We start from the raw sequence: 27,055 nt of genomic DNA, 5'->3' as shown, positions 1-27,055 counted from the left end.
CAATAAAAAAAACTCATACGGTAAAGTAATGAATTAAAGATATGAATCTAACGATAACTAAGTTGTATTTGTTTTGGGTATTTTGTTAAAACATATGGACTGTGCTCACCCACTACTTTGCTATAGTTTTATAATCCTAAATTGATGCTGAACAGACTCACAATTTGAATCTATACTCAAACCCTTTGATAGATGTATGCGTGGGTGTAGTGGTTGACACTTTTGCATCTCAACAAGACGTTCCCCTGGTCGATTCCCGGCTCAGGGGCCTTTCTGTGTGGAGTTTACATGTTCTCCCTGTATATCTCTGAATACACTGATTTCTTCTGATATTCCAAAAACACGTGTTGTGGTTAATTAGTGACTCTGAAATTATCTGAAAGTGTGAGTGTAAATGTGTGTCTCTTTGTGTTTGAACTTTTATGTTCACAAAAATAATTATTATAATACATGTTGTTGTTTTCATGACAAAGGTGCTTTAAAAAATGTTTTATTTTAGATTTAAGCAGATAAATACTTTTGAAACCTGATATCGACAAAGCAATCTAATGTGTTTACAAGTAACTGATCATTTGAGTATCATTTTAGAGTAGAGTAACAGTACTCGAGTACATTTTCAGTACTTAGATTTTTGACACATCAGCTGCGTGAGTAAAACGGGACTCGAATTCCCAGACTCGGGTCCCAGCAGTCCGGATGTTATTGGGTGAGAGGGGTAAAAATAACCGTGACAGCCCCTCTCCACTTGGCCGTGTCAATCACAGGCCCAAACAAGATGGCAGGCTGCGGGAGCTGGCTCTTCTTCTTCACAGGCAAGTTTGCTGCTGAAATTAAACCGATTCAGTCGACAGAGCAGTGGTCGATGGACGACTCAGTGTTTTTAGGACCGTATACCTGAGGTTAAACATTTCCTGTTGGTTTCACCTATAAAGGACCTGTTAGATTAGAGCAGCAGGTTGTGTGTTGACAGATTTGTATTGACAGATGTAAGACTATTTGCTGGGGGGGGTTTTTTTCATTACTTTTGTTGTATTTTTCTCGTGTCTGCCTGCAGTTTGTGCTGCCAGTTTGTTTGGGGCCGATGCAGAGATCAAGTTCACCATTCCCGTGGGAAGATTTTTCACATATGAGCTGATGAGAGAGACTTTCCAGAATGACTTTGAACCTTTGTCAAAACTTTACGGTGAGTTGGACACTCCTGCGGGAACGGAAAGAAGATACTCTTATTGTTTTGATGAGTTGGTTTTTTTTGTTTTTTGGGGGGTTTTTTTGACTCTCTTCCAGCTGGGCGCCTGTATGATGACCCCATGGTTTTTAAGTGCAACCAGCAGAGTTTTCCCGACCTCCCAGAGTGGCTTCGATTCACCCAAAGGCATCCCTTTGATAATGGCTTCCTGTACGGCACACCAACATCTCCTGGAAAAAGCATCATTGAGGTGTTTGCTTTAAACACACTGCCGACATTTTGCACGTTTGCATTGCAACAACAGTACAGGCAAATTTGAGAATCAGTGGTCCGTGTCAGGATGAGTTCTTAAATGAATAGAAAAGCTCCAGAACTGCTATTTTGAGTCCACATTAAGAAATTCAGGCAGAAGAAGAAATATGTACTTTCTGAAGTGTCGCTTTAGACTCAATCAGATAGAATTTATCACCACCAATGTGAATCATAGCGTTCGTAAGTATGGACCAAAAGTTTAAATCGCAGCACTTGTTTACAGAACAAGTCGAGTTTATTCAAGCTCCCAGAATCACAGCATGAAAAGTACAGAAACGATCAGAATCAGAAAGATCTTCATGGCCTGTAGTGTTCTACATCTGAGGGAATGGTTTTGTGGTTTTCAAACAGCATTAGCAAAATTCAGCTGGGATTTACACACCTAGGCTATTTTTAATACGGACAAATTAGCAGTTTTATTATTATGTCGAGACAAAAATTCAAATAAATTAGCAAACGACTTAAACTGGTTCAAAGTCTTACCCACAAACATCAATATTATATATTAACGCAATTAAATTCAACTGTATCTATAAGAAACAGTGTGAAACTCTTGTTTTTAAGAACAAACCAGCCCAGCTAATTTCTGATGTAAAAAGGTCCAAGACTGTTTTAATGTCTACAGGAAAAAAGACTTGATGGAAAAAAGGAATGCTATTATTCCTGCAAAATATATTGATGGAAACAAAAGTCGAGACAAAATGTTAAAAAATAGACGTGACATGTGTTAAAATCAAGATTTTCTGAGAGGATTCTTTTCCTCTGGAGATGGATAGATAGATAGATAGATAGATAGATAGATAGATGAAAAACATCACATGATAGAACAAGAACAAATCAAAAATACAAATTAAAGCTTATAATTAAAAAATATAAACTAGTCAATGGAAGGCCCACACTGTTGTACAGACAAATGAAACCTAAAATCCATAAAACACGAGACAGATAGGAAAACAAATTGTCCTTTTTTTTGCGACATGAAATGTGTGAACTTTAATCAGATTGGGAAGAGATTTTATTCATTTAAAAATGTGTTTAATGTAATTCAATTTCTCACTAGTTCAGCATCATTTGCCTTTAAATTGCACATTTGATTATAATGATTGGCATGAAAGTGCCACACTGCTAAATCATTCTGGGAAACACGATGTCAGTAAAGTAAAAGGATAAGCCCATGTATATTAAATGAATGAATACCCTCTTAAATGCAACATCAGCACGCTTCGTAGCTGGAAGTTATCAGATGTGCATGATTCTTTTTATGCACAGATCTTTGCCATCAACAAACGAAGCTATGAGACGGCCAGACACATCCTGGTGATCAAAATCACTGCAGGTACGTTGAAAGAGCCCACTGGGAAAAACACGTGAGGCGATCTCACAGAAACCAAGCCGAATCCTGTCTTTCCAGAGAAGATGCTGCCATATCAGGCCGAGTTCTTCGTCAAGCTCCGGGAGATTGAGAAGGTGCTGCCCTCTCCTGTCCAGGGTGAGATCAAGCAGGATCTGCAGAAGCTGTGGGACACTGAAGCCTTGGAGATTGTGAATATGACCAACGCTTTGGACCGCGGCGGCAGAGTCCCTCTTCCTCTGGCGGGACACTTTGAAGGGTAAGTGGACGAGTGTGTGTGTGTGTGTGTGTGTGTGTGTGTGTGCGTGCATGTCTACTTCATTAAAAGCAGCAGTGCGGGAAGTAAGTGTGTGGATCTGTGTCAGCGTGTATGTGAAGGTGGGCTCCGAGATGTACTTCTCCGACTGTCTGCTGACGGTGTTGACTCCAGAGCACCAGAGGCAGTGTGCAGCCGGGTCAAAGGTCAAGATCCCCGGAGGATGTAACTTCTGCAGCATTCCCAGCAACTGCATCACCTGGTGCAGCACGGAGCTGGTGAGGCCGCAGAACACAACAAAAATCATCTTTTTGCCTTAACCTGTAGATACACTGAAGCCATTGGTTGGGAAAGTATTTCACTGTATCGTGGATTTAAAAACAATTTTTTTAAATCAGATTGATGAATCCTAATGAGAGCGTGTCAGAACCTTTCTGGAGTCACCAGCAGACAGCATGCATTTGGATTTTGAAATTGAGGAATTCACACTCCTGAAACAGAAGAAACATTTGCACTCTTTATGAACAGAATATGCACTCAAAAAACTTTTAAAAAAAACTTTGAAACACAATGTATCTCTAGGAAAACAGAAGACAGACTCTCACACTCGAAAAAGAACAGAAAATCACTCTCGAGAAACAGAAAAAAAAATTTTTTTTCGCTTTATCTGGAAACCAAAGAAATATTCTCTCGAAACACTCTCACGCTCTCTGGGAAGACAATTTCTCTATAAACAGAAAATAAACTCACAGCCTTCTCTCTCTCTGTTTAACAGAGCAACAAAACATTTTCACATTGTCTGGAAATAGGAGAAACAATCTGGAAAAAGAAGAGTCTCTCTCTCTCTCTTTCATTCCTGCAGGTGGACCTGACACAGCAGGAGGCGGCGCCGCCGGCTCCCACAGCGGGTTCAGGGATCGTAGAGGCGGGCGGAGACTTCGACCCTCTGGAGTCCCCCCCCAGCAGAGACTATTTTCCAGACTACATGGTGACGGTGATCGTGCCGCTCATCCTGGCCATCATCCTGTGTGCGCTGCTGGCCTACATCATGTTCGGCAGACGGGAGGGAGTGTGAGTATATCAGCCGCTGTGGTGAACTGCACCGTTGCATCACATTCATCCAGGCTAAGAAGCAAATCTGAGTTTAATTTCACTTTTTTTTCTTTTCCGTAGTGCAAAAAGGAACGCAAAAACAAACCAGTAAGTACATCGGGCGGATTCGTGTTTTAGTTATTCTGTTACCAGACACATTATAAATAAAACGTTCACCATTTAGATACTGCTTCACAATCTTTGTCTCTAACAGGTTATATCTTTATGGAGTCTGTTGTTTGATACCAGTAAAATGTGAAACATGGAAAACTAAAGTTCTCACACTTCTTTGGGTAATTATTGTGCCAGACTGATGATTGAGTTAGAGAAATACTCAAATACCACACATTTTCTCACTTTCAATGAAAAAAAGGCTGGAATATGTTATTATTGATTGATGGTTCATTGTTGGATTTGTCTTTTTTTTCTTTGGACTGCAGCTTGAGTCAATTTTTCATTTAGAAATAGTTGACATATTTAGTATGTATTTACACATATTTACACTTTATTATTATTATTATTATTATTATTATTATTACTATTATTATCATTACTGTTGTTGTTGTTGTTATTAATAATAATAATAATATTTGAGCCCCTTGAATTTCCGCTCTTAGTGTTGACTGTTCTATTATATTCGCGTCTAGTCTATTCAGTTCTGTTTTAAAATCATATACTTCAAAATAAGCTTGAACATGTCAGCAGAACTCGCAAATTACAAAATATCTCCAGTTATAGTGGCATATTCCAGGTGTTTGTACTTGTGCTTTTGTTTTTCCCACCATTGAAACACAAATATCTTGACTTTCTCCGCCTTGCATCATAACATTTTCGATACGAGATCAAAAAATTGGAAACGAGCCGGTTGACTTTGTGTTATTCAACTGGACTCCGTTATTTAACTGGACTTCCAGGATTCAGCTGTATCACCATCACACCATCCACGGGAACACGGACGAGCTGCGGGGTATGGCCGGAGACCGCGGCGTCCCCCTGCCGCTGTCCGTGCTGCCCATGTTCAACAGTCGGACTGGAGAGAGGGCGTCCCCGCTGCAGTCCGACAGCATCCCCCTCATCCTGGCCCAGCAGTAAGCACCTCCCCCGAATCTGAATAACCTGGCACCCTGGTATAGACACCCTCCTGTCCAGGCTCCTGTTTCATCTCATGAGCATTTTACCAAAATGTATGATCTGCTTTGTTTTTTAAAGTGACCCGTACAGCGACACACTGCCCAGGTAAACACCCCCCACCCTCAGAGGACCCCCCGCCTACTACACTGCATTTAATCCTGGTCGGTATCATGAAGCTGGTGTTTGTGCTTACAGGAAGTGAGAGCAGCGATGGATTCGATGAGTGACATTCAGTTTATATTTGCAGTGGGACAATTAAGTTGTTTTTTTTTCTTCCCTGTTTAGGTTTCTTTTATTTCAATTAATAGTGTGCTATGTCTCAAAATCTTCTTTGACCTTCTGTTTTCTGTTGTCTTCACCTCCAATTAAAAAAAATCTGCTAATATAATTTGTTGTGTTTTGTGAAGCGAGTCTCGCATTCACTCTTCCAAATATTTCTGAATCATCTTTGTTGATTCTCTGCTTCTTCTGTCTATTGCTTAAATTATTTTAAAACAACCCAGTTTTATTTGTATGCTTCAATGAGTACTACGAAATAAATCTACTTGATTAGAGTAAGGGCGCACAAATATTTTTTTTTCTTGTCATCTCTTTACAACATAATACAACGTTTTCATCGAAAAATCTACAATACTTTGTAGACTGCTGCAGGTCTATTACTGTGACAAAGCATCATAATTATGAAAAAAGTCTTCCTTTTTTTTGTTAGATTTTGCTGTCAAATGTGTGTATTTGTTCACACAACCAAGACAGACGGACGAATGTTGTTATACAAGATGTCCACCAGAGGGCGGTGCTGAACTGTCTCGGTCCACAAACAGATTTTCTTTTTTCCTTCAATGCAATGTGTACAGTATGATAGATTTTTCTCTTTTTTTGGGGGGGGGGGCATTTTACAGTGTTATAAATCTGATTTGTGAAGTAATTCTGCAAATTTCAACAAAATTTGTAGATAAAAGCCAGGCGGGTGCTGTACTTGTACTTGTTTGCTGTAAATTTGTTCTTTTTTAAAAACTTGTTTTCACTGCTCCTTAACAGAAAATGTTCAGTGCAACTGTTGTGGAACAGTTGATTTATCGGTGCATGCTTTTAAAAAAATGTGTTTAATATGTCTGATTGTCAAAAACCTAGCTCTCTTTAAAATAAATTAATAAATGGCGAAGCGCTGCTTTAATGTAATTTTCTGAGTAATAAAAGTTTCACAACAGTTGCCAAACAGGACAGTGAAAACTCTGCCACTGAGTAGACCACTTCACATGCTTTATTTCAGCACCCAAAATAATTAAAAACATCTTGATTTATTATACATGTACAAAATAAGTACAGAATCTCTCTTTTAAACCATGAAAGTGGGTCTGCTTCAAATTCTTTTTTAAGAAACCCTTCGCGAAAAGACATCAACAAACAACATAAACAACAGAGTGGGAGATGTGTGCTGTTCTTTTTTTTCTTTTAGTGAAGAGGAGTTTGTTTAGTTTAGTTTTTTTTTTCCACAGGGGCAAACAGACAGAAGGATCAACTCTGAACAAACGGGCAGGGAACCGATATTGAACCAGTCACTTGCTTTTATCTACAAAGACATGATTGCATGCATAACATCTGCAGTGATCACCTCCGTCATCAAACCAACACTTAAAGAAAAGAAAACAATTGCACGGCATAGACAACAAGACATCGAGTCAATTGAGTAGCACCAAAGGTTCCGCAGGCATTAGTGGCAAAAATTACAGTATGACAGTGAATGTTTCACCATCAAACACCAACTGGACCTTTTTGAACTGGTAAATAGCACCTTTGACTGTTTTAAATTTCCCCCAATTCATGTGATGTTTATATTGATATACCATTTTTGTTGGTTTTGACTTGTCATGAGGTAGCCATCACATATTGCAATGAAGGTGAGCTTCTTTGTCGGGTCTTTGCAAAGTCGGACCAATGTTCAAGTGGTGTTTTTTTTTTTTTTTTTCTTCTTTAAAAGATTTAGAACAAGAAGACGCTTCACACTTTTTACAATTTATTTAACACCAGAAAAATGGTACATATCACTTGTTGTTTTCAATGTCCTTCTGCAGCGGTGGAAAAATGGCAAAAGTCACCTGTGTTTCATTGCGTGAGCAGATCTTTTTGTTTCTCAATCTCCGGGGGGAAATTTTTTTACACAAGTATATATTATTTTCTTGTTGCCAGTGGAAACAATAGATTCTTTTCTTAAAGTGTCCTTGTGGTTGGTTTCGGTTGAAGTTGCAGTCCCAGAAACTTCTCAAACACCGTCTTCAGTAGAGTGGTTTTAAGCATGTGGACCAATGGCAGCCGAATGAGTTTTGAATGCATAGAAAAAAAGGATTTAGAGATGACTGCTAGAAAAAAAAACAACAATGTCATGTCCATATTTCTTTCTTTTTTACAAGAAGCAAACGGGGCCAACTTCGACGCCAAATTCCTGATCAGGTGCACCAACATCCATAGGAGCAATATCAATGATGGGAAGGCGGGATGTTTTTGATGTCTTGTAGTCGATGACTGTCTTGCCCCATGAGCCAGTGTGTGACTGTGGAGGGAAAAAAACGACAAGAGGAAGATTTAGAGACTGCTCAGGAGGGGAAATGACACCTGCCGGGATCGGCGTGGTTGTGTGCGGGCGACTCACCGTGCAGCCATCCTCGCTGACGCTGTATGTGAAGCGGCTGTTGCCCTCGGCTCTGATCTCCACGTCGTTGGAGCCCTGGAGCAGCACGGCCTTCTTCAGGTTGCCGGTGGCAGAGTCCATGTAGGCAATGCTGTTCTTGCAGTGGTATGTAACGTTCTGTGAGGCCTGGTTGGACATCAGGCGCATGAAGGTCATCTGGATGTTGACGTCCTCAGAATCGGCTTCGCTGCTGCCATACTGGAACTGCGGGAAGGAGAATGTGGAGAACGTCACCGACTGGCTTGTGGGAAACTGGGGGGAAAAAAACGGTTTCACATCTCATCTTATCGTCTTCTCACCTGGAATCCACCGGTCATGGACTCGCTGAACCAGACGTGCTTCTTCTCTCTGGCGTTCTTGCTGCGGTACCAGTTCTTCATGGAGATGGACTCGGTGGGGTAGATGCAGGTCTCGCCGGTCTCCATGTTGCAGTGGACCTGGATGGAGTCCAGACTGGAGCCCTGGTTGGGGTCGACCCAGTACAGGCCTGTGATGCAGGGACACACAACAGGTCAGGTCTCAGCTCATTGTCTTGTCACATTAGACGAATCCCGGAAGAACTGGGCTGTGCACGCACCGCTCTTCCACTCGGGGTTGCACATCTTCAAGTCGCGGCACATGCGGGCGGGGCTCTTCTGGGTGCCGTCGGGGCTGCGGATCTTCTCCATCTTCTGGGTCAGGGTCTTGAGGGTGGTGTCGACCTCGTTGTCGCGGTCGCGCATCATGTTGGGGTCGTCGGCGCGGTAGCCTCCACGCATGGGATCGGGGGCCTTCTCCTGAAGAGGCTGGCTGACGAAGTCGAATCCGCTTCCGGGGGCGCCGGGCATTCCGGGGGGTCCGGGAGGACCAGGAGGTCCCTGATTTCAAACACAGGCAGTTTAGAAACTGCAGTCTGCCTCAAAGTAAAGCATCGGTGGAGGAAAATTTAAGATTAGTTGTGTGACTTACAGCAGCTCCCATCTCTCCATTGCGACCGCGAGGTCCGGGGGGTCCGATGGGTCCAGGCATACCGTTCATGCCGTCCTTACCAGGGGAGCCATTGGATCCAGAAGGTCCCTGTAGAGAAAACAGATGCTCTCTTGAAGGAAAAGTGCCTTAAAGTAAGTGAAGTATCTTAATTGTCCTCTCACACCCCCCATTACTTTATTAGATAGCAGTTCATTTAAGTTAAATGTCACCACCTTAAGCCGGTTCTTAACCTTCATTCTGAAAATATTTCTTTTGGTCTATTCAGTAACGGTTGTACTCACTCTGGGTCCAGCAGGTCCGTTAGCACCAGCAGGTCCTCTCTCTCCAGAAGATCCCTGGAAGCACACGAAGCGACATGGTTTCATTCAGTATTTCATATAATTTACAACTTTTTTTCCAGTCACACCAAACACAGATGTTATGATTTTGCATTACAACACATGTTATCATTAGGTTCCACTAAATCAATGTGTGTTAGAATGAATCAGAAATGATGATCCTGATGTCTGCTTCATTTTCACATCACACCCTGCTTAAAGCTCAAAATGTTTGCCGGTTAGATACTCACACCAGGTCCGGGCAGACCCTGCATGCCAGTGAATCCTCTGTGTCCCTTGTGGCCTCTATCTCCAGCCTCACCGGCCTCTCCTCTGTCTCCCTTACCTCCAGCAGGGCCCTGGGGAAAGGTAACAGTGGGTCAAGATCACATCTCGCGGCATCAGACAACAGTTGGTTGATCAGTGAAGAATAAACTCACGGCAGGACCGCGCTGACCAGCGGGGCCTGAAGAACCTGAAGGACCGGCGGGACCCTACAGGACAAAAAAGTGTGAAAATCAGAATAACAAGTTACCAGATTTGTGTAGTTCTGATGTATAACGTTTGGGGCAATGGAGACTTACAGACTCTCCACGGTCACCACTCTTTCCAGAGGGGCCAACAGCACCAGGGGCACCAGGAGCACCAGGAGCTCCAGGGGGTCCAGCCATGCCAGACTCACCACGGTCTCCCTACAGAAGCAAGACCACAAAGGCTCATTTTGAAGCGATTCAAAATGTGAAGCTGATATGATGCATTGAGGCAAGTAGAAGAAGTTCACCTTGGGTCCATGAGCTCCATCGCGACCGGGGGCACCATCGTGTCCCTGAGATCCCTGTTGATCACCAGTGAGGATCGTCAGTAATCACCAGTAAACAATCAATTCAATAATTCAAACCCTAGATAGGTTTAACAGTGACTGAGCCTGTGTCATACCTCACGACCAGCCTCTCCAGAAGCACCAGACAGTCCAGGGGGTCCAGCAGGTCCAGGAGGTCCACGCTCACCAACAGTTCCAGGAGCTCCCTGCTTTCCAGGCTCACCCTGATGGAAAACAAATCCATGTTACTCATCTATAAGAAGGTGAAGAAACTCAATTATTGGCAACATTCATGTCAGAAAGAGGACTCACTCCGGGTCCGGGCAGGCCAGAGAAACCACGCTCTCCACGCTGTCCGGGGAGACCTACGATACCACGCTGTCCAGAAATACCTTGGGGTCCGGGGATACCGGAGGTGCCCTGCACAGGACGGCACAGCGGTCAGTTCACATGAACATAAGTACAGAAAAAGAGCCTTACAGGACATTTTTCTGGAATCTTTCTGAAACTCACGGGTGCTCCATCGGAACCAGGAGATCCCTTCTCTCCAGCAGGTCCAGCAAGACCAAGAGCACCAACCTCACCAGGGCGACCAGCAACGCCGGTCTCACCACGACCTCCGCGGGCTCCATCTTTGCCAACAGGTCCGAGGGGTCCAGGGGGTCCGGAGGGTCCCTGAACAGAATCAATGAACATTCAAGAAGATCGAACAAACAAGACTGACTGAGAAGTAGTTGTGTCTTCGACGTGGTTTTTCCTGCATATGGATGTACTTACAGAGGGGCCAGGGGGTCCAACTCTGCCAGCGGGTCCAGGGAAACCAGTAGCACCCTACCAAATAACACAAGCACGTTGCAAAAAGATGAGTGAGTGTCGGAGGGGCTCAGAGGACAATGATGCTTGATTAAAGATACGTACAGGAGATCCAGCACCACCACGTGCACCTTTAGCTCCAGGAGGACCGGCGGGTCCCTGTCAACAGAAATATCATCAATGATACACAGTTCAGTGCTTCCACTGACTTTGTTGGGAGAGAATACTTGCATCTTTCTCTCCGAACTTGTGGGACAACCTACCTGAGGACCAGCAGCTCCAACGGGTCCACCGGGTCCAGAAGCACCAGCTTCTCCCTTGGGTCCAGTGTCACCAGACTCGCCCTTGGCACCAGGCTGACCGTCGGCACCCTGAAATTGAGGAAATGAGACAAAACGCACATCAATGCAAGCGTTCAGCTAGGAAGCTCTATCCCAGTGGTCTGCTGCCGGCGGCTCTGCAGCCACATGTGGCTCTTTAGTCCCTCTGTATTGGAGCGTTCTGAAAGTTTGATGTAGAAGTATTTGCAACCTAATAAATTCTTCTCCTTTTATGCATACCTGGCTTAGTTTCAAATATACTCTTCAGGATAAAATGGTTTTGAAAAAAAGAACTCGAAGAATTGTGTTGAGTGGAAAGAGACGAAAATTACTATTTTGATGGGAAAGGTTGAACAACTCTAAATCTGATTCTTACAGGAGGTCCAGCAAATCCAGCAGGTCCGGAGGGTCCGCTCTCTCCACGCTCACCCTGTAGGAGAAATGGACGTCAGTGTCACCTTCCATATGACATTATTCTTGTATGGATGGATTTGTGCGGCGCGTGTTTTTGCTTTGTAAAAGGACTTACAGGGGAACCGCGGGGACCGGTGGGTCCAGAGACTCCAACGGGGCCACCCTCACCCTGAAATCAAAGGCAAAGACACATCGTCAGTTCACTTCAATTATCCCAAGAGAGAAATCATCCCAAACATTTGGTGAACCTGCAGCCTTTCATCTTACCTTCTCACCCTGAGCACCAGGAGGTCCGGGGGGTCCAATAGCACCATTCATACCACGGACGCCATCTTTGCCGGGGGCACCTTCACCTCCCTTGCCACCAGCATCACCCTAAGTGATGATTTTAAAGAGTTTCTGGTTGGTTTATGGAAAAACTGAATCCACTCCAATGTAGCCATGTTACAAAAAATGTTTTTTTTTTTTTTTTTTTTTATCACACTCACTCTCTCTCCCTTGACTCCGGACAGACCACCAGCGCCGCGCTCTCCGGGCATTCCCTGCATACCGGGGGCACCGATACCACCGGGGGCACCAGCAGCACCGGGCTCTCCCTGCACAAAGATGAAAAAGAAACGGTTATCATCCAGGAATCGTTCTAATAACAAGTGTATCCAGTCCACCAGTGTTTAGCACTGTCCCCGTCACAGCAAGAAAGTCCCTTCTTGTCAAATCTGAGACTTCACGTTCAAGAGTTTATTGTGCTATGATAAGCTTCGATATGCTTCAGCGAATTAAGAAGATGTATGGATGGATATTAAATAGTGGGTGTGTTTCTCTACATGTGCACAGACGATTCTTTCACCAGTTATACTTTGCAATTAATGTGTTGATTTAGCAGCAAAATTAAGAAACCCTGAAACAGGTGGGAGAAAAGTCAAGTTTGCTTCTTTAAAATGTGTAAAAAAAAAACCAACTAAATTCCTTCAGATTGTAGAGGTGGAATCTGGATTACGTCATATGTCACTTTGTCAATGATTCCCGTGTCCCATCGTCTTGTGGTCAATGGGCTTCAAGTGTGTCTGGATGTGATTCTCTCTTCATTTGGTTCAGGAATTTTTTTTCCTACATTGCACTGACCTTGGCTCCATCGTTACCGGAGGGTCCGGGGGCACCACGGGATCCAGTTGGGCCGGCGGCACCAGTAGCACCGCGCTCTCCGGGGAATCCTCTGTCGCCCTGAAGAGGAAGGACGGATGCCGCATCAGCCGCTGGACAACTTTTAAAGCGGGATTCAAACCCTGGCCAGAATTGCTTTGGGTACTCACTCTGGGTCCAGATGGGCCGTTGGGTCCAACCTCTCCGGGACCTCCCTGAATGGGAACAAACACCGGTGAGTCATCGCCACTGCACCTGTCTATTGCTTCAATCTACTGCCTATATTCAAATGGTTTGTCATACCTGCTCACCAGGCTTGCCAGTCTCACCAGTAGCACCTTGGGGTCCGGGAAGACCCTACACATGAATCAAAGGTAAAAGATTAAAGATTCGGGTCATGCATATAGAAGAAATGTTGATGAAAACACACAAAAATGGCATAATCCTTACCTGGAATCCAGGAGATCCAGAGGGTCCCTGCTCTCCCTTCTCTCCAGCGGGTCCCTGAACACAAGCGTGATAAGAAAATGATGAGAAAACCGCCGTACGCCGAGCCTGATGGGTAAAACCTGTCTGTCAAAAAGGTACATACAGCGGGGCCAGAAGATCCAGGAGCACCAACATCACCGTCTTTGCCAGGAGCGCCCTGTGGACAACATCATCATCATCATCAGATATCCTCAGCTGCCTTTCAGGTTCCTCACACCCAGTCTTCAAGTGCAATTATGAAAATGAAGAAGTACTTACGACAGCGCCAGTAGCACCACCGGGTCCTCTCTCGCCAGGCTTTCCACCCTCACCCTGAAAAACACACACACCCACCCTTAAACCTGCTCCAAACTCCACCTTCATCAGCTATAAATTATCTTCAAAGGTCTGACTGATATTTATTAACGTCCTATTCTCCTTTAAAAACTAATCCTCAATATGTCCATTATTTTTTTTATCTTATTTTTCTAGATTAATTCAAACTATAAATATGCAGCAGTAATTTATGATATTGAGAATATACAACTACTAAAAGTAACTCTATGTCAGTTTCATTACTTCCTTAAAGCTAGTTTTTATATTATGTCTGTGATGTTTGACAGATATGATTAAAACTGACATGAAAAAAGTTACATTTTCCATGTGACACCTTGTGACAGTTTCGTGTCTGTGTTTTGACTCACGGCAGCTCCCTTTGGTCCGGGGAATCCCATAACTCCAGGCTGTCCTCTGGCTCCAGCGGATCCAGGGGGTCCGGAGCGGCCATCTTGTCCAGAAATACCAGCAGGTCCAACTTTGCCATCGGGGCCAGGGCTACCGGGGCTGCCGGTCACTCCCTACAGAGAGCAGGAGTCACGTGAGCATCAGAAAAACATGGAAAGTTTTTTTTTTGTTTTGTTTGTTTTTATTCCCCTCAAGAAATCTGCACTCAAACTCACCTTGGATCCAGGAGCACCAGGACCACCGGGGTTTCCGGCCTCACCAGTGGCTCCTTGGGGTCCCAGAGGTCCGGGGGAACCGCGCTCACCGGGGGCACCCTGTGGCAGAAACGGAGAACAGTCAGGAGAGACGATAAGAAGGTAATCACAGTCGGTGTGTATGCAGATAATTGTGGAGTACAAGTATTGCCTTTTTTCCCTTTTTTTTTTTAAGAGCATATTTAGTTTATTTTTTTAGTGCATTTTCTGACTTTATTTAACTATTGTTGCTGAACTGAATATGAAACATGATGAAATTCATTTAAAAACGTGTTCTCAGACACGAACATGAAGTTTTGGTTATTCACATCATAACCATAACTAATTATCATTATTTATCATGGATAACTTTCACTATCTGCAGGAAATATATATCAGGTTGGATATAAGAACAGTTTTGGCTCCTGGAGGTTTTCTAAAATCAGGACTTCGATACATCCAGTTGGTTGGAAAATAGGTCCCTCATGTTTTGTGAGTCAAATGTAGATGGCGTCACTCCTGATTGGTTGATTTCTTGACTTCATGAACTCACCTTGCCTCCAGCAGCTCCGTCAGCACCGGGGAAACCACGAGCACCGGGGGCGCCCTGATGGAGAGACAGACAATCAGCTCCGAGGTCAATCCCCCCGGGAATTCGCTCAACACTTAACTAAGATTTTTTTTTTTTTGTCCGAGTCTTAAAGGTAGTTGAAGAGGAAAAACCTACGCGCTCTCCAGGGGGTCCACGGGGTCCGCCACCACCGGGCTCACCACGACCTCCTCTCTTTCCTTCCTCGCCAGAGGGGCCGGGAAGTCCCTGAACTCCGGAGGGGCCCTGGAAGAGAAAGGAAAACCAATCATGTCGTGGCTCGCAGAGCATCAAGACAGGGTGCAAACACACTAAGGTATTTTGCCACTTACGGACTCTCCCTTGGCACCGGGCTCTCCCTTAGGACCAGGAGCACCAGGATCTCCCTGTTGGCAGAAACAGTGAAGTCAGTTCATGCTGAATCTCTGCAGCAACAGAGATGCTGGCAACAAAACTCAAGAAACTCCACGGTGGGGCACTCACATTGTTACCCTTGGGACCGGGACCACCGACAGCTCCCTGAGCTCCAGCAGGACCACGAGTACCGGGGAAACCGGGAGCACCAGAAATACCAGCAGCACCCTGTGGGACGAAGCATTGGTGCATAAGGGAATGAACGAAACTCCATTAAGAAGGATGCAACAACATCGCTGCTACTTACAGGAGATCCCTTAGCACCAGCGGAACCATCAGATCCAGGAGCACCCTGTTGAAAAGAGGAGCGAAACAGGGTCAACTTGATCACTTCTGCTTCAATAGAAATGTCACTCTGAGATTAGATAAAAGTCGCTATCTACTCACAGCAGGTCCAGCAGCACCAGCAGATCCGGGGTTACCAGGCTCACCACGGGCTCCCTGGGCTCCCTCAGATCCACGGCCTCCAGCGGGGCCGGTCTCTCCCTGTGCAAAGACGCGACAGTTTGTGCTGTGATACAAAAAGATTTTCTTTTGTTCCCTCAAAACGAGAACTGATGAGTTAATGACAGTGGAGTGATACGGCAGGAAGAAGGTGGGTTCAACTCTCTGATCAGCTCCCAGAAATCTGGAATCGGCGAGAATGACACAATTTGTAGGATTTTCTTAAAGGAGCTCCACCCCCTTGGACGAGTTCAAGAAACACTAGAAACTTGCAAGATTACTGTAGTCTGATTGATTTTCAAGGATGTGAGTGTTCAAGACTTTGTTAAGAGTTTAGAATCTGGAGACTTTTAGACCTCGTAAAGAGTTCTCGACTGTGGAAGTTGAAGGATTCGTGGTTTTAGACTTTGTTAGTATAACACAATTCTAGACCTTGAGATATTACCTAATTCATGGGAGAACGAGATTTAGTGAGAGTTCCTCACTTTGTAAGAGTGTGGGACCTGTCACGGTTCTCTGCCTTGTTGGAGTTCTAGAATTTGCTAGAAACTTTGCAAGTCATGCAAGGGTTTTAGACTTTGTCAGTATTTTACAATTCAAAGAGTTCGAGAATTCGAGACCTGTTGAAATTACGCAATTCATGCAAATGCCAGATTTATTGAGAGTTCCTCACTTTGTAGGAGTTCTCAACCTTGCAATAGTTCTAGACCTTGTTACAGTTCCAGACTTTATTAGAGTTTGAGACCTTATTAGAAATCTAGAGCTCATAAATGTTCTGGACCTTGTTATGGTTCTAGATCTTGTTATGGTTCTAGGCCTTGTTAGAATTCTGAACCTTGATAAAATTCTAGATCTCGTAAGTATTCTGGGCCTTGTTATGGTTCTAGACCTTGTTTGGGTTATAGACCTCATAAAAGCTCTAGATTTTGTTATAGTTCTAGAACATCATATTATTTCTTGGCCATTTTAGAGTTCTTGATGTTGATATAGTTCTAGAGCTTGTTATAACTCTATTCCTTGCAAGGTTTCTACACCTAGTGAGAGAATTTGGAGAGTAGTACAATCAGGAAAGTTCTAATTGAGTTGTAATGAGTTTTCGATCTGCATTTTATTATAAATGTGTTCTTGAAGACCTGGAAATGTACTGAACTGTCACGCCGGGATGGAAATTTGACTATTGTCAAAGTTGTATCTTCCAGACAGTCTGGAGGCCTCTCGACACCTCGAGGTCCAGAATGTGTGTAGAGCTTAAATTTAACAGAAGTTTTTCTGCAGATAGAGATATAATCGGCCATTTTCAATAATTCTGTCATTGTGTGTTGAACAGGAGAGCTTCATGAAGACAATTATTGACTACATCGGAGTAAGAAGACTGAGAAAAGATGCAGAACCAGGATTGCACACCTCAGCAATAAGAAGGTTAAAAGGTGTAATTTTCATTATTTATTTTCTTTCCATGAATTTTGTCATTTGTTTGAATCCCACAATTTATTCAACCCACTTTAGGGTTTTACTGTGGTTTTTATATGTGTCGGTATTGGGAATACTTCATGGATAATTAATGCAAACATTTATATATTCATTTATAGCTATTTTCTTATATGTTGTTTTCCATCCCATCACTTTTGTTCTTATTTTATTTTACTGTTTCACCATTTGTATGTGCAATTTGCATATATCTGCATCTATTTACATATGTAAGGTTCTATCTTGCAATCGTTCTATCTTGAAAAGCACTTTGAGCTTCATTTGATTCGATTAATAAGATGCCAAATGGTGGCTGGAAGTGACTCAAGGTGCAACATCAGGTCACATCAGTCTGATATCCATACATATTCATACTTCAAACTCTAAAATACTTGTTACAATGCTGATACCGAATTGCCATTGAGGCGGTAATGAGAGCATTGGATCAGTGGATAAGAGTAAATTACAGTAGTAATAAGTTGTGATAGGCTGTGAATGAAGATGACTCCACCCGATTTAAGGTTGATGAAGCTCACACCTCTGAAGTGATCTGAGTGACTTACCTTAGCACCAGCACCACCGGGGAAACCAGGGGCACCAGAAGGTCCAGTAGGTCCCTAAAGAACAGATATGCAGGCTTAACAGAGCATCTCGACCTGGAAATGTGGAATGTGATGGCAGAGTTCAACGTGGGAATTAAACGGCATCGGGATCCGGTACTCACAGGAGGACCAGCAGCACCACTGTTACCATCGTTACCGCGAGCACCCTGCGTAGACGGGAGGGAATCACGTCAAACATTTGCAGATCTGAAACGGGGCTAAATGGTGAGATACTGTAGGTAAATAGAGGACGGGAGTGAAAGGCAGTGCTTACAGATGGGCCAGAAGGTCCGGGACGGCCTCTCTCACCGGGAAGACCGCGAGCACCCTGGAAGAGACCAAAACAACTTCAGTCGTGGGAAACTTTAAATCAATACTGGAGATGAGCTCCACTGTGCAGCTTGTAGCGATGCATCTAGTACAGGTATCAGACGTACCATTGCTCCAGGAATACCGTTCTCACCGGAGACACCGCTCTCTCCCTGCAAGCCGAGACAAACAGAAGAAAAAAACCTCAGGCTCAGACTAACTCCATGCATGGCGTCTTCCAAGACAGAGACCCGGACGGTGTGTGATCACCTTGGGTCCAGCGGGTCCACCATCACCCTTGGCTCCATCCAGACCGCTGAATCCCTGTGAAACGACATGAGCGAGCTCAGTAACGGCTCGGCGCAGCGGCTAGGAAGCGATCGGCTTGGTTTCCAGTGACGGCGCAAGACTTACTCTGTGTCCCTTGATGCCGGGGAGTCCGGGGGTTCCGGGGAATCCACGAGCTCCCTGCATGGGAGGAGAACAACAAAGGTTGAGTCAAAGGCAAACGGAGAGGAGATGTGCTTCACGCCGTCTTCATCCGCACCCACCTGAGGGCCAGCAGATCCACGCTCACCGGGGCGACCAGATTTGCCGGGCTCACCCTGGTGGAAAAACACAGAGAGAAGGTGAACATGCAAAAAAGGCACCATCGATTTTCATTTCTGTGATGAATATTTCCAGAAGACGTCCAACGATTAGTGACATTTCAGAATAAATCTCTGCTGGGCTGATTCCTCTAGCAGGTGGAGCGTGCCAAAGCGCACCACAGACCTGGATAGTTTTTAGAGTTTAAAGCAACAAATCAATCTGTAAATCACTCACATCATCTCCATTCTTGCCAGGGGGGCCGGAGGGACCACGAGAACCCATGGGACCCTGAAAGCACGGCGAAAAGAAACGAGTCAGCATCAATATCATGTCGGCCATGTAAGTATTGAACATGCTGCTTGTGGGCAAAGAGGGAGGGATGTAAATGTGTGTTACTGGGTCAGTGACGACAACAGAAAGCAGGCCTGTGCCGAGTCTATATTTGAGCTTCATTTATATTAAGAAGCTGTGATTTCCCCACTAAGTGGATATCAGCTTCAATAAGAATACATATTTAGGGGAAAATAATGTTACTTACAGAAGCTCCGGGCTCACCAGGCTCACCAGGGGGTCCAGTGAATCCCTGAGGACCCTGAGATAAAGCAAGAGAGCATGGTTAATCCAACATTTCTTATTGCAAACAAATATGAGAAAGATTTAGGATTGAATAGGAGGTTTATTGCAGAACTTGATAAGAGTACTTACGCTGGGGCCAGAAGGTCCAGGAGGACCACGGGAACCCATAGGACCCTGGTGAGGAAGGCACAGGAGAAAACATTCAGTTTGATTCATTTTTTTGGGTCGATATTAAATGAACAAGTCAGAGAGTGAAGCTGTCCCACCATTGGGCCGGGGACTGGGGGCCCACCGCTGGATTTGGAGTGGTCAGTGTAGCTCATCTGAGGAGAGAAGTTCTGTGGAGAGAAAAGAGGATGAATAAGAGAGGAAATAAAAAAAACCATCACACAAGACACCTGAAGTGATATTTCCTTCCTCTGATCAGCTCTGTCCCTCCAATACTCACTGTCGAGATCGGGGACTGGCTATAATACGAGACATTCTGCATTTCTGCTGAAATGTACGAGGGGGAAAAAAAAAAACCCTCCAGGTTCTCTCTTTCCAGCATGAAATCTTTCACTTCCTGCTCATGTGTGCATGCTAACTCTGATATCTTTTTAGATGAATGCGTCTGATCGGATTCGTCTTTAAATGTTGACCTCCTCGATGATACTTACTCCGCCAAGGCCAGGGGGGCCAGGGGGGCCGGGAGGTCCAGGCAGGCCAGGCTGTCCGGGAATACCATCATTGCCAGGATAACCGACGGAACCCTGTGGAAAAGGTCAGACTGTCATTTGCTGATATTTACTACACACATTTATATTTATATCTCCGTCACATAAACTCTTGCAAATTATAAAGGATAAAAATCAATGTATTGCATTTATCTCAGGTAAATTAAAGTGCTGTTATTTATTTATCAGCACTTGTGAGGGCAAAAGGCCAGTGACCTTTGAACTGCCAATGACCTCTTGACCTTTTGACCTAATTATCAAAGGTCACCAATAAAATTCACATCACATTAACGTTAATCTACAGGAACTCGCTTGGCAAATACAGAGTACAGTTCTATATTTTGAGTAATGGAAAGACAGAACCATGTCATTGTGTAATCAAATGAGAAAGATAATCCCAATCATACACTAAAATCGAAATGGTGGCACAAAGACAAAGCGTTTATGCCTTTACGTGTTGGATCTTACAGTTCAAACAATAAAAAACCTTTATGAGAACAAAGTGTCATTTGCAGCCAAGAACAAAAAGCATCTTCAAAATAATGCAAAATTAGAATAAAGTGACACCTACCCTGTCTCCCTTCTCACCAACCTCTCCGGCTGTAGGCTATGGATAGACAGAATAAAAGTGGGTAAACATATGACTCTAAAGAAATCTAAAATGTAGGCATGCCTAAATGATCAAATATATTAGAGATGGAAAATACCTCTTGAGGTCCTGTGACAATGGATCCTACAGAACCAACAGAGAAGAACATGTCAAGAACATTTTACTGCACATTTTGAGTCATCTCCAAGTTTCCCAAAAGATAAGCTCATTTAGGCAATGCCAGATTATTTAAATCAATGTAATCCAAGAGATAAATTATATTAGCAATAAAGCATTAAGAATAAAAAAGGTGTAAATCAGTGTACTTTGTGACAGTTGTAATCAGACTGCTGGGATGCATGTTGGTAAATTCATTATTCAAACGTTGCCAAAGAGCAGCGATAATCCATCTTTAATCCAAAGCGATTCTTATTCAGATTGAAAATCCTCAATCAGACAGGCCGAGCGACCTCAAGTCCATTTGTGAATGGTCAGAGATGCAGGAGGAGGGGTGTGGGAGGAAACCACAAATCTAAGTGAAAACCAGAGTATCTGAAGGGGCAGTACCATCAGTTTCAATCTCAGTGTCGGGGCAGATGGGGCAGCACTCTCCGTCTGGGATGATGGGATCGTCACAGTCGGACGTGTCCTCGCAGATCACCTCGTCGCACAGGGGGATTCCACTGTCGCACACGCAGATCTGGCATGGCTCTGGTTTCCAAACGTCCTTGTCATTGTACAACTGTCCATCGAATGTGCAGCTGCCAAATGGGCCTGAGAGGAAACAAATCATGATGAGTTCCAGGACAGATGTTAAAAACAAATGTTTTGATATCACATGTGACAAGATAGGACTTTATTTGTCATTAAATGCGTGATCTAATGTAATTACAGATTTGGCCTGGATAAGCGGTACTGATGTATAGTGAATGGCAACACTTGGCCGTTGCTACAGGACTCATTATGGGTGATTCTTCCAGGCTTGAAAACGTTTGGCTTCTTTTGAAGGAGTCAAAAACAAGCATCTAGGAAGAAATATGGTGTTTAATGAATGATTTGTGTGCTTTGCAATTACAGTTAATAGGAACTGATATTGCTCTGCACCTGATTTACATGTTTAAAAAAACAAAAAAAACACGATATGGCTCTGCTGCGCCCCTATAACTTTCTTATTTTTTATTTACATAAAGTGTCCTGCTGATTCTTGGTATAATTACATTCGAACAGTATTTGGGTTAGTGATCACTTTGTAAAATTAGAGGATGGTGGAGGACAAGTGGGGTGATGCTGGTTTGGAGGTGCAGTTCTAGTAAGTTGCCACATAGTGGCGCTCGTGCCTTGTAAATCGAGGCCTTCCGCACCCTCACAACTGTGGTGATTAATTGGGGTCTAGACCGCTTCACTGTCGACGTCAGACTTCAGCAATTTTTTCCACAGTCTTTGTTTTTTCCATTTAACCAAATCCAGATTTTTTAATTATGTAAAGGTGAGAAAATGTTCATTTCAGCAAGAAACCCCTCTTAGAAGCATCTTCTGCGGGAAAGTTTAACCCGAAAACGGCTGATGTCATCTGGCTTTGCTTGGTTTAATTATTTCTATTTGCACTTTTACTGGCGTTTGGTTAAACTGTTGAGAGGATTAAAAAAGGAAACTTTTGGATTATGCGGACTTTGACACTCTATTTTGGATTGAGGAGAAAACTTGTTCTTTTTTTTTATTTTTATTGATTTATCCCAAACCTAGTCAAATCTGATTCCCTAAACAATCTAGAGACACAGCCTAGAATAGATCTCATCATAAAGAGATGTACTCATTCCTCCTGTCAGTGCGCATCAGTGGCTGCGCCCCTCAGGTTTGCACTACTGGGCTGGAGGACGCACACTGAGCATGTATCTGCACGTCAGTGAGACGAGCAAGGCATTAAGAGGAGAGTGAGAGAGAGAGAGAAAAAAATCCAGTCTATAAATTCCTATTTAGCGTCCAGATCTCCAAAAAAGATCCATTAGAACGCACCACCGCGTAACAACTTTCACCATCTGTGCGCACTGGAGTCATGTATCCTGCTGAGGACAATCAGTTCCTGCACACTGCTCAGCATCCTTGCGGGCTATCCACATCTTGAAGGTGCCACCGTCCGGGAAAAAAACAAAAAAACAAAAAAAACTCCAACTCAAACCAGTGTTTGTAAAGCGATACTTACTATCGTCTTCGCCTTGACCTCTCGCCAAAAGCACAGTTGCGCTGAGCAAAAGCGCTAGCCGGATATCCACAAAGCTGAACATGTCTAAATATTAGACATGTAGATTCTTTGTAGAAAGGGGAATCCTCTTTTTCTCCTCAGACACCACTCATACAGGGTAGGGTCCGGTCTGTGCGTAACTCCAATCCAGACCCTAGCAGAAACTCCCTACTGCTTAAACAAATGAGTTAGCTTGGCTTTTATATGCCCAAACTTTTTGGGGAGGTCCTGGGCGCACCAGAAGACTTGTCCATGTTCATGGCGCAGTCCCTCCTTCATCCAGAGAGAGAGAGAGAGGGGAGGAGAGGGGGCGTCTTAAAACATGTCAAACAAGTTCACGTTTCAGCTCAAACGTGGACGATGAGAAGGCGCATCATTTACGCACAGACTGTACACCGCACAGACGTGTCTGATAACCTCCACACTCTCCGTGGATCGTCTTTAGCCTATTGAGACTTTCACGTCCTGGTCGCTCCATCATGCAACCTGACAGAATTCGTCGCTGAGCCTTTTGTGGCTTGTTCGGATTTCATTAATGCAAGTCAGTTTAGCCTTCGCGAAACCAGAATTAATCATTTGCAAGGCAACGCGGGTCTATATAAGTAGTGCAGCGTCTTATTTGACTTTTATCCTGGTAAACTAAATTCATATTTTGAGGGGGACGTCAGAGGGTGCAGAATCAGTGGACACGTGTATGCGCATTTTACGCACGGAATGGAAACAAGCAACCGAAAGAAGATTAGAATTTAAACAAAGTTTGGCTTCTGACATGTTTGAAAAGTAAATATAAATGGCTTCTTTCCTTACAAAACCCCACCTAAAATAAATCTTGTCACTTTCTTCTGGGAATGTATGCATCTTTTATGCAACATTTGTGCGCAACTGCAAAGTTACTCCAGTTTACTGAATTCACAGTCATGTATGAATATTAAAACACATTGGAACAAATGAGCCACAAGGCAAACTTGATGCCTTCATTAAATGTCCCCAAATTGTGAAGTAGGAACCCTTTATGTTTTCTCCTAATGTGGAAACCGTCCTCCACCACTGTAACTCCAATAAAACCAAAAATACATCACAACATTTGCAACGTGATTGAGTTGAAATAAAATCCAACTTTTCCCAAAATGAGACAATCCCATGCCATAATGTTAGAGACAAAGGGAGGGAGGGATGGAAGGAGGGAAGGAGGGAGGGAGGGAGGGAGAGAGAGAGAGAGAGAAGAAAACCTGGCAGATCCACAAAGCAGTCTGGTTGAGCTGTGGACACGTTGCAGCTTCTACAACTGCAGTGTGGCCCAATCTGACCTTTTTTAACTCTCCCCGCTGCAGTTTTTCTATTTCTAATCCAAATGCAATGTATAAAACTGTAATGGCGTCACTTCCCAATGCAACGAAGAGGTGTATCGATCAGAAGTTCATCACTGGGATAGAAGCTCACATAAAAGAGCAATAAGACATGTAATTCATCATCATCATTAGAACACATGATATGCATGACAGAATTATTTTTCTCTAAAGTTGTGTGCACTTTAAATCATTAATTTGTGTGATATCAACTCTCTCAAAGACCTTCACATGCTGATATAGTCATTTGTTTACAGTAAATTCAGACAAAGCTTAACAGAATCTACTGGGTGATTCATGAACGAGTTATAATTAAGAACAGTTACAAGTGGGAGTTTAGAATTATTTGTTTTTTGGATACAGTGAAGAAGAGTTTTTGATGTATGTCGCAAACAGTAAAGCAGAAAAGTGAAAATTACTGCTTAACTGAACAGAATTACTATTAATTTCTGTAATATTACTGGAGTTATTTTACAAGTGATTTAAATCAAACATATCTGCCTGTATGGAGAAGTCCCTTTTGTTTATTGCACACATATTGACCACAAAGTTATGCTACTGCAGTGATGCAGTGATACATTAGCTGACCTGCTGCTCTGTGTGACTTTCTATCACCTGGATGTTGACTGAAGTCACATCAGTTAGTGCAAGGAAGATGCTCTGTAATCTGAAGATGCTCGATAATTTGGATGTTGGTTTAAGTCATCAGTTATTGGGAGGCAGACTCTGTCATCTGAATACTCTATCATTTAAAGCCACTCTATTATCTGAAGACGCTCAATAATCTGATGATGCTGTATAATCTTGATGTTGGCTGAAAGTTACATTAGTTCGTAGGCGTGAGATGATCTATAATCAAAAGACGCTCTATAATCCGGATGCTACACTAGTCAGTGTGAGGAAGATGCTCTATAATCTTAAAACACTCTATAATCTGGATGTTATTTGAAGTTACATCAGTTAGTAGGAGGAAGATGCTCCATAATCGGAAGATTTTCAGTGAGTTATATTAGTTAATGGGATAGAAGATGTTCTATATTCTGAAGATGTTGTATAATCTGGATGTTAACTGAAGTTAAATCAGTTCGTAGGAGGGAGATACTCCTGCTCTTACATTAAACAAGAGACTGGTGAAATAGTCACAGTTTTGACAACAGACTTGGCTTGATAACATTATTCCTCAATCTCTTGAAGGGTTTCAGCCGATAAAGCGAAAGCAGAGAAGTTTGGAGTCCTGCTTTTGGTTGGAGAGGAAATCCATTAGATAAGACTTGTGCCAGCTCTTTGTCTCTGTGCTTTTAACTTCTCCCTGTTCGTGAGATTGCCACTGTCTTTACTCGCCTTCATTTGTTTTCATGCAGAAAATCCCTCTTTTGAGTGGCTTTCAGAGCAACTTTCCTTCAGTGAAATGAAGTTGAAGCTCACAGCGCAATATTTAAATAGAACTGGTAATTTTCTAGTGTTTGCTTTGGACTCAAGTCGCTGCAATCTATAATATACAGAGTTCAGACTGGTGGTTTGGGTGGAAGCATGCAGGGCTGAGTTTTATGGCATTTCAGCTGCCTTTCAATATTCTACTATTGTGAGCCCGAAGCTCTGTGTTTTCTCACAGGTGGAGAAGACATTTACAACAGATTCTCAGGTGACAATCCAAACTCTGCACACTGCAAGTGTAGGTAATCAGTAGATTTCCATCTGCGTAAGTCTGTCTTTGTCACATAACACATCCAGAACAGAAAAATATGTGAATATGAGCCACCGCGCTTTGGGGAAGGGAATTCCTTGTTTTGTCACTGGAAGCTTGGTAAAGGGACTTAGGATGCAACAGGTTGTGGGAAAAGGTGGATTTAATGAGGAGAGTGCAACCACCAATCGGTCAATCTATATTGATATAGCATTTTTAGAACAATTAAATGAAGCACAATATGCTTTATGGGTTAAAAGCTAAATATAAACCAAAAGCCAAATTTGATGCATGCGTGCATGAAAGCTTGCAAATATATTTCAGGGTAGAAGGTATCTGAAAACTTCCTACTTCAACATGAGACATAAATTGCATTTTAGGATGCAACAATTTAGAGGGAAAAAAGGAAAACATGTTGTTTTAAATATGTATTGTGTATGTTGGTGTAGCTGGCATTGCTAAAGATGGCCTAATGATGAAATTTCTCCTTAAAATGTTTACTTGTGCAGATTTTGTAAAAGTACATTAAATTAAATCTATTCTATATTGTACTTTGTGTATCTATCAGTTATGCTGTTATTTACCAGGCCCGACCCACTCCAGAGCAAACTGAGCTGTATGTGTCCTCTGCATTAAATGCCTTTGACCCTGTCTGGTGCCACTTTTCAGAGAGGAAAATCTAAAAAAGAGCATTTACATGAAGCATTTCCAGCTTCCAAAGTCACAAAACGAGGCCAAACCTTAGCATTCCCCAGCAAGTCTCTGAGCTGGAGCCAGCAACACGTAGCATCTGCCTGAGTTTGTCCACGTGTTTCTACTTGTAAGTCTCTCTCTCTCGTTCTCTCTCTCGCTCCTCTCTCTCTCTCTCTCTCTCTCTCTCTCTCTCTCTCTCTCGCTCAGTCCCTCACTTTTCTATCTGTAAGGGAAGCGCCTGAGCACCCTTCTTCCTCCTTATTTAAATTGCCAAGAGGAATCTATCAGTATTTATCACGCTAATAACGTCAAATTTACTGGCCCTTTGCAAAAATCCAACTATTACTCTGCATAAAATCTTTGTTTCAGGACCTTACCATGTTTGTTAATTATCCTCAATCATGGTTCTTCGCACCAATATTTCACGCTTTGTTGAAGCAGAAGCGATCTGAGGCCCACCTGCTTCAGACTAATGACAGGGTGCCGTGGAGAAAATTGTACAGCGTCGCAAATAAAGTCAGTCAGTGCAAAAGTATATCTTTAT

At 43.3% G+C, this 27,055-nt stretch overlaps 2 protein-coding genes across 2 annotated transcripts; one reads left to right on the top strand and one right to left on the bottom strand.

The window, feature by feature from the left end:
• The first annotated feature begins 749 nt into the window (after positions 1-749).
• Positions 750-7,350, top strand: sgca (sarcoglycan, alpha). The gene is made up of 11 exons (XM_080517196.1): positions 750-812; positions 1,055-1,183; positions 1,285-1,436; positions 2,768-2,834; positions 2,910-3,108; positions 3,215-3,383; positions 3,968-4,176; positions 4,279-4,305; positions 5,112-5,285; positions 5,407-5,433; positions 5,524-7,350. The coding sequence occupies exons 1-11, from the start codon at positions 776-778 to the stop codon at positions 5,528-5,530; spliced, it is 1,197 nt and encodes a 398-aa protein (XP_080373322.1). The 5' UTR covers positions 750-775; the 3' UTR covers positions 5,531-7,350.
• col1a1b (collagen, type I, alpha 1b) lies at positions 6,572-22,953 on the bottom strand. The gene is made up of 50 exons (XM_080517195.1): positions 22,750-22,953; positions 21,117-21,323; positions 20,668-20,693; positions 20,532-20,567; positions 19,904-19,996; positions 19,511-19,582; positions 19,374-19,418; positions 19,207-19,260; positions 18,903-18,956; positions 18,629-18,682; positions 18,492-18,545; positions 18,348-18,401; positions 18,206-18,250; positions 18,043-18,096; positions 17,891-17,935; positions 17,730-17,783; positions 15,643-15,741; positions 15,503-15,547; positions 15,325-15,423; positions 15,174-15,227; positions 14,980-15,087; positions 14,806-14,859; positions 14,235-14,333; positions 13,980-14,132; positions 13,555-13,608; positions 13,400-13,453; positions 13,258-13,311; positions 13,111-13,164; positions 12,978-13,022; positions 12,790-12,888; positions 12,156-12,263; positions 11,935-12,042; positions 11,783-11,836; positions 11,630-11,683; positions 11,197-11,304; positions 11,039-11,092; positions 10,898-10,951; positions 10,634-10,795; positions 10,433-10,540; positions 10,237-10,344; positions 10,082-10,135; positions 9,885-9,992; positions 9,741-9,794; positions 9,552-9,659; positions 9,265-9,318; positions 8,963-9,070; positions 8,592-8,871; positions 8,314-8,501; positions 7,976-8,218; positions 6,572-7,876 (listed from the first exon to the last, which is right to left on the bottom strand). Exons 1-50 carry the CDS (start codon positions 22,829-22,831, stop codon positions 7,730-7,732), a joined length of 4,362 nt encoding a protein of 1,453 aa, XP_080373321.1. The 5' UTR covers positions 22,832-22,953; the 3' UTR covers positions 6,572-7,729.
• Positions 22,954-27,055: the final 4,102 nt, after the last annotated feature.

This window comes from Blennius ocellaris (assembly GCF_963422515.1).
Source record: "Blennius ocellaris genome assembly, chromosome: 21".
Lineage (NCBI taxonomy): Eukaryota > Metazoa > Chordata > Actinopteri > Blenniiformes > Blenniidae > Blennius > Blennius ocellaris.
Note: the sequence above shows the minus strand (reverse complement) of the source record. Positions and strands in the feature narration are given on the sequence as shown.

Excerpts from the sequence above, each read along its gene's own strand:
- sgca (XM_080517196.1), top strand. The coding sequence starts at position 776 with ATGGCAGGCTGCGGGAGCTGGCTCTTCTTCTTCACAG. Across the intron at positions 4,177-4,278 it reads TTCGGCAGACGGGAGGGAGT|TGCAAAAAGGAACGCAAAAA; the intron begins GTGAGTATATCA and ends TCTTTTCCGTAG. Across the intron at positions 4,306-5,111 it reads AGGAACGCAAAAACAAACCA|GATTCAGCTGTATCACCATC; the intron begins GTAAGTACATCG and ends CTGGACTTCCAG.
- col1a1b (XM_080517195.1), bottom strand. The coding sequence starts at position 22,831 with ATGTTCAGCTTTGTGGATATCCGGCTAGCGCTTTTGCTCAGCGCAACT. Across the intron at positions 15,424-15,502 it reads CTGGTGCTAAGGGATCTCCT|GGTGCTGCTGGTATTTCTGG; the intron begins GTAAGTAGCAGC and ends TTCGTCCCACAG. Across the intron at positions 14,334-14,805 it reads ACGGAGCTGCTGGAGGCAAG|GGTGCCCCCGGTGAGCGCGG; the intron begins GTGAGTTCATGA and ends TTTCTGCCACAG.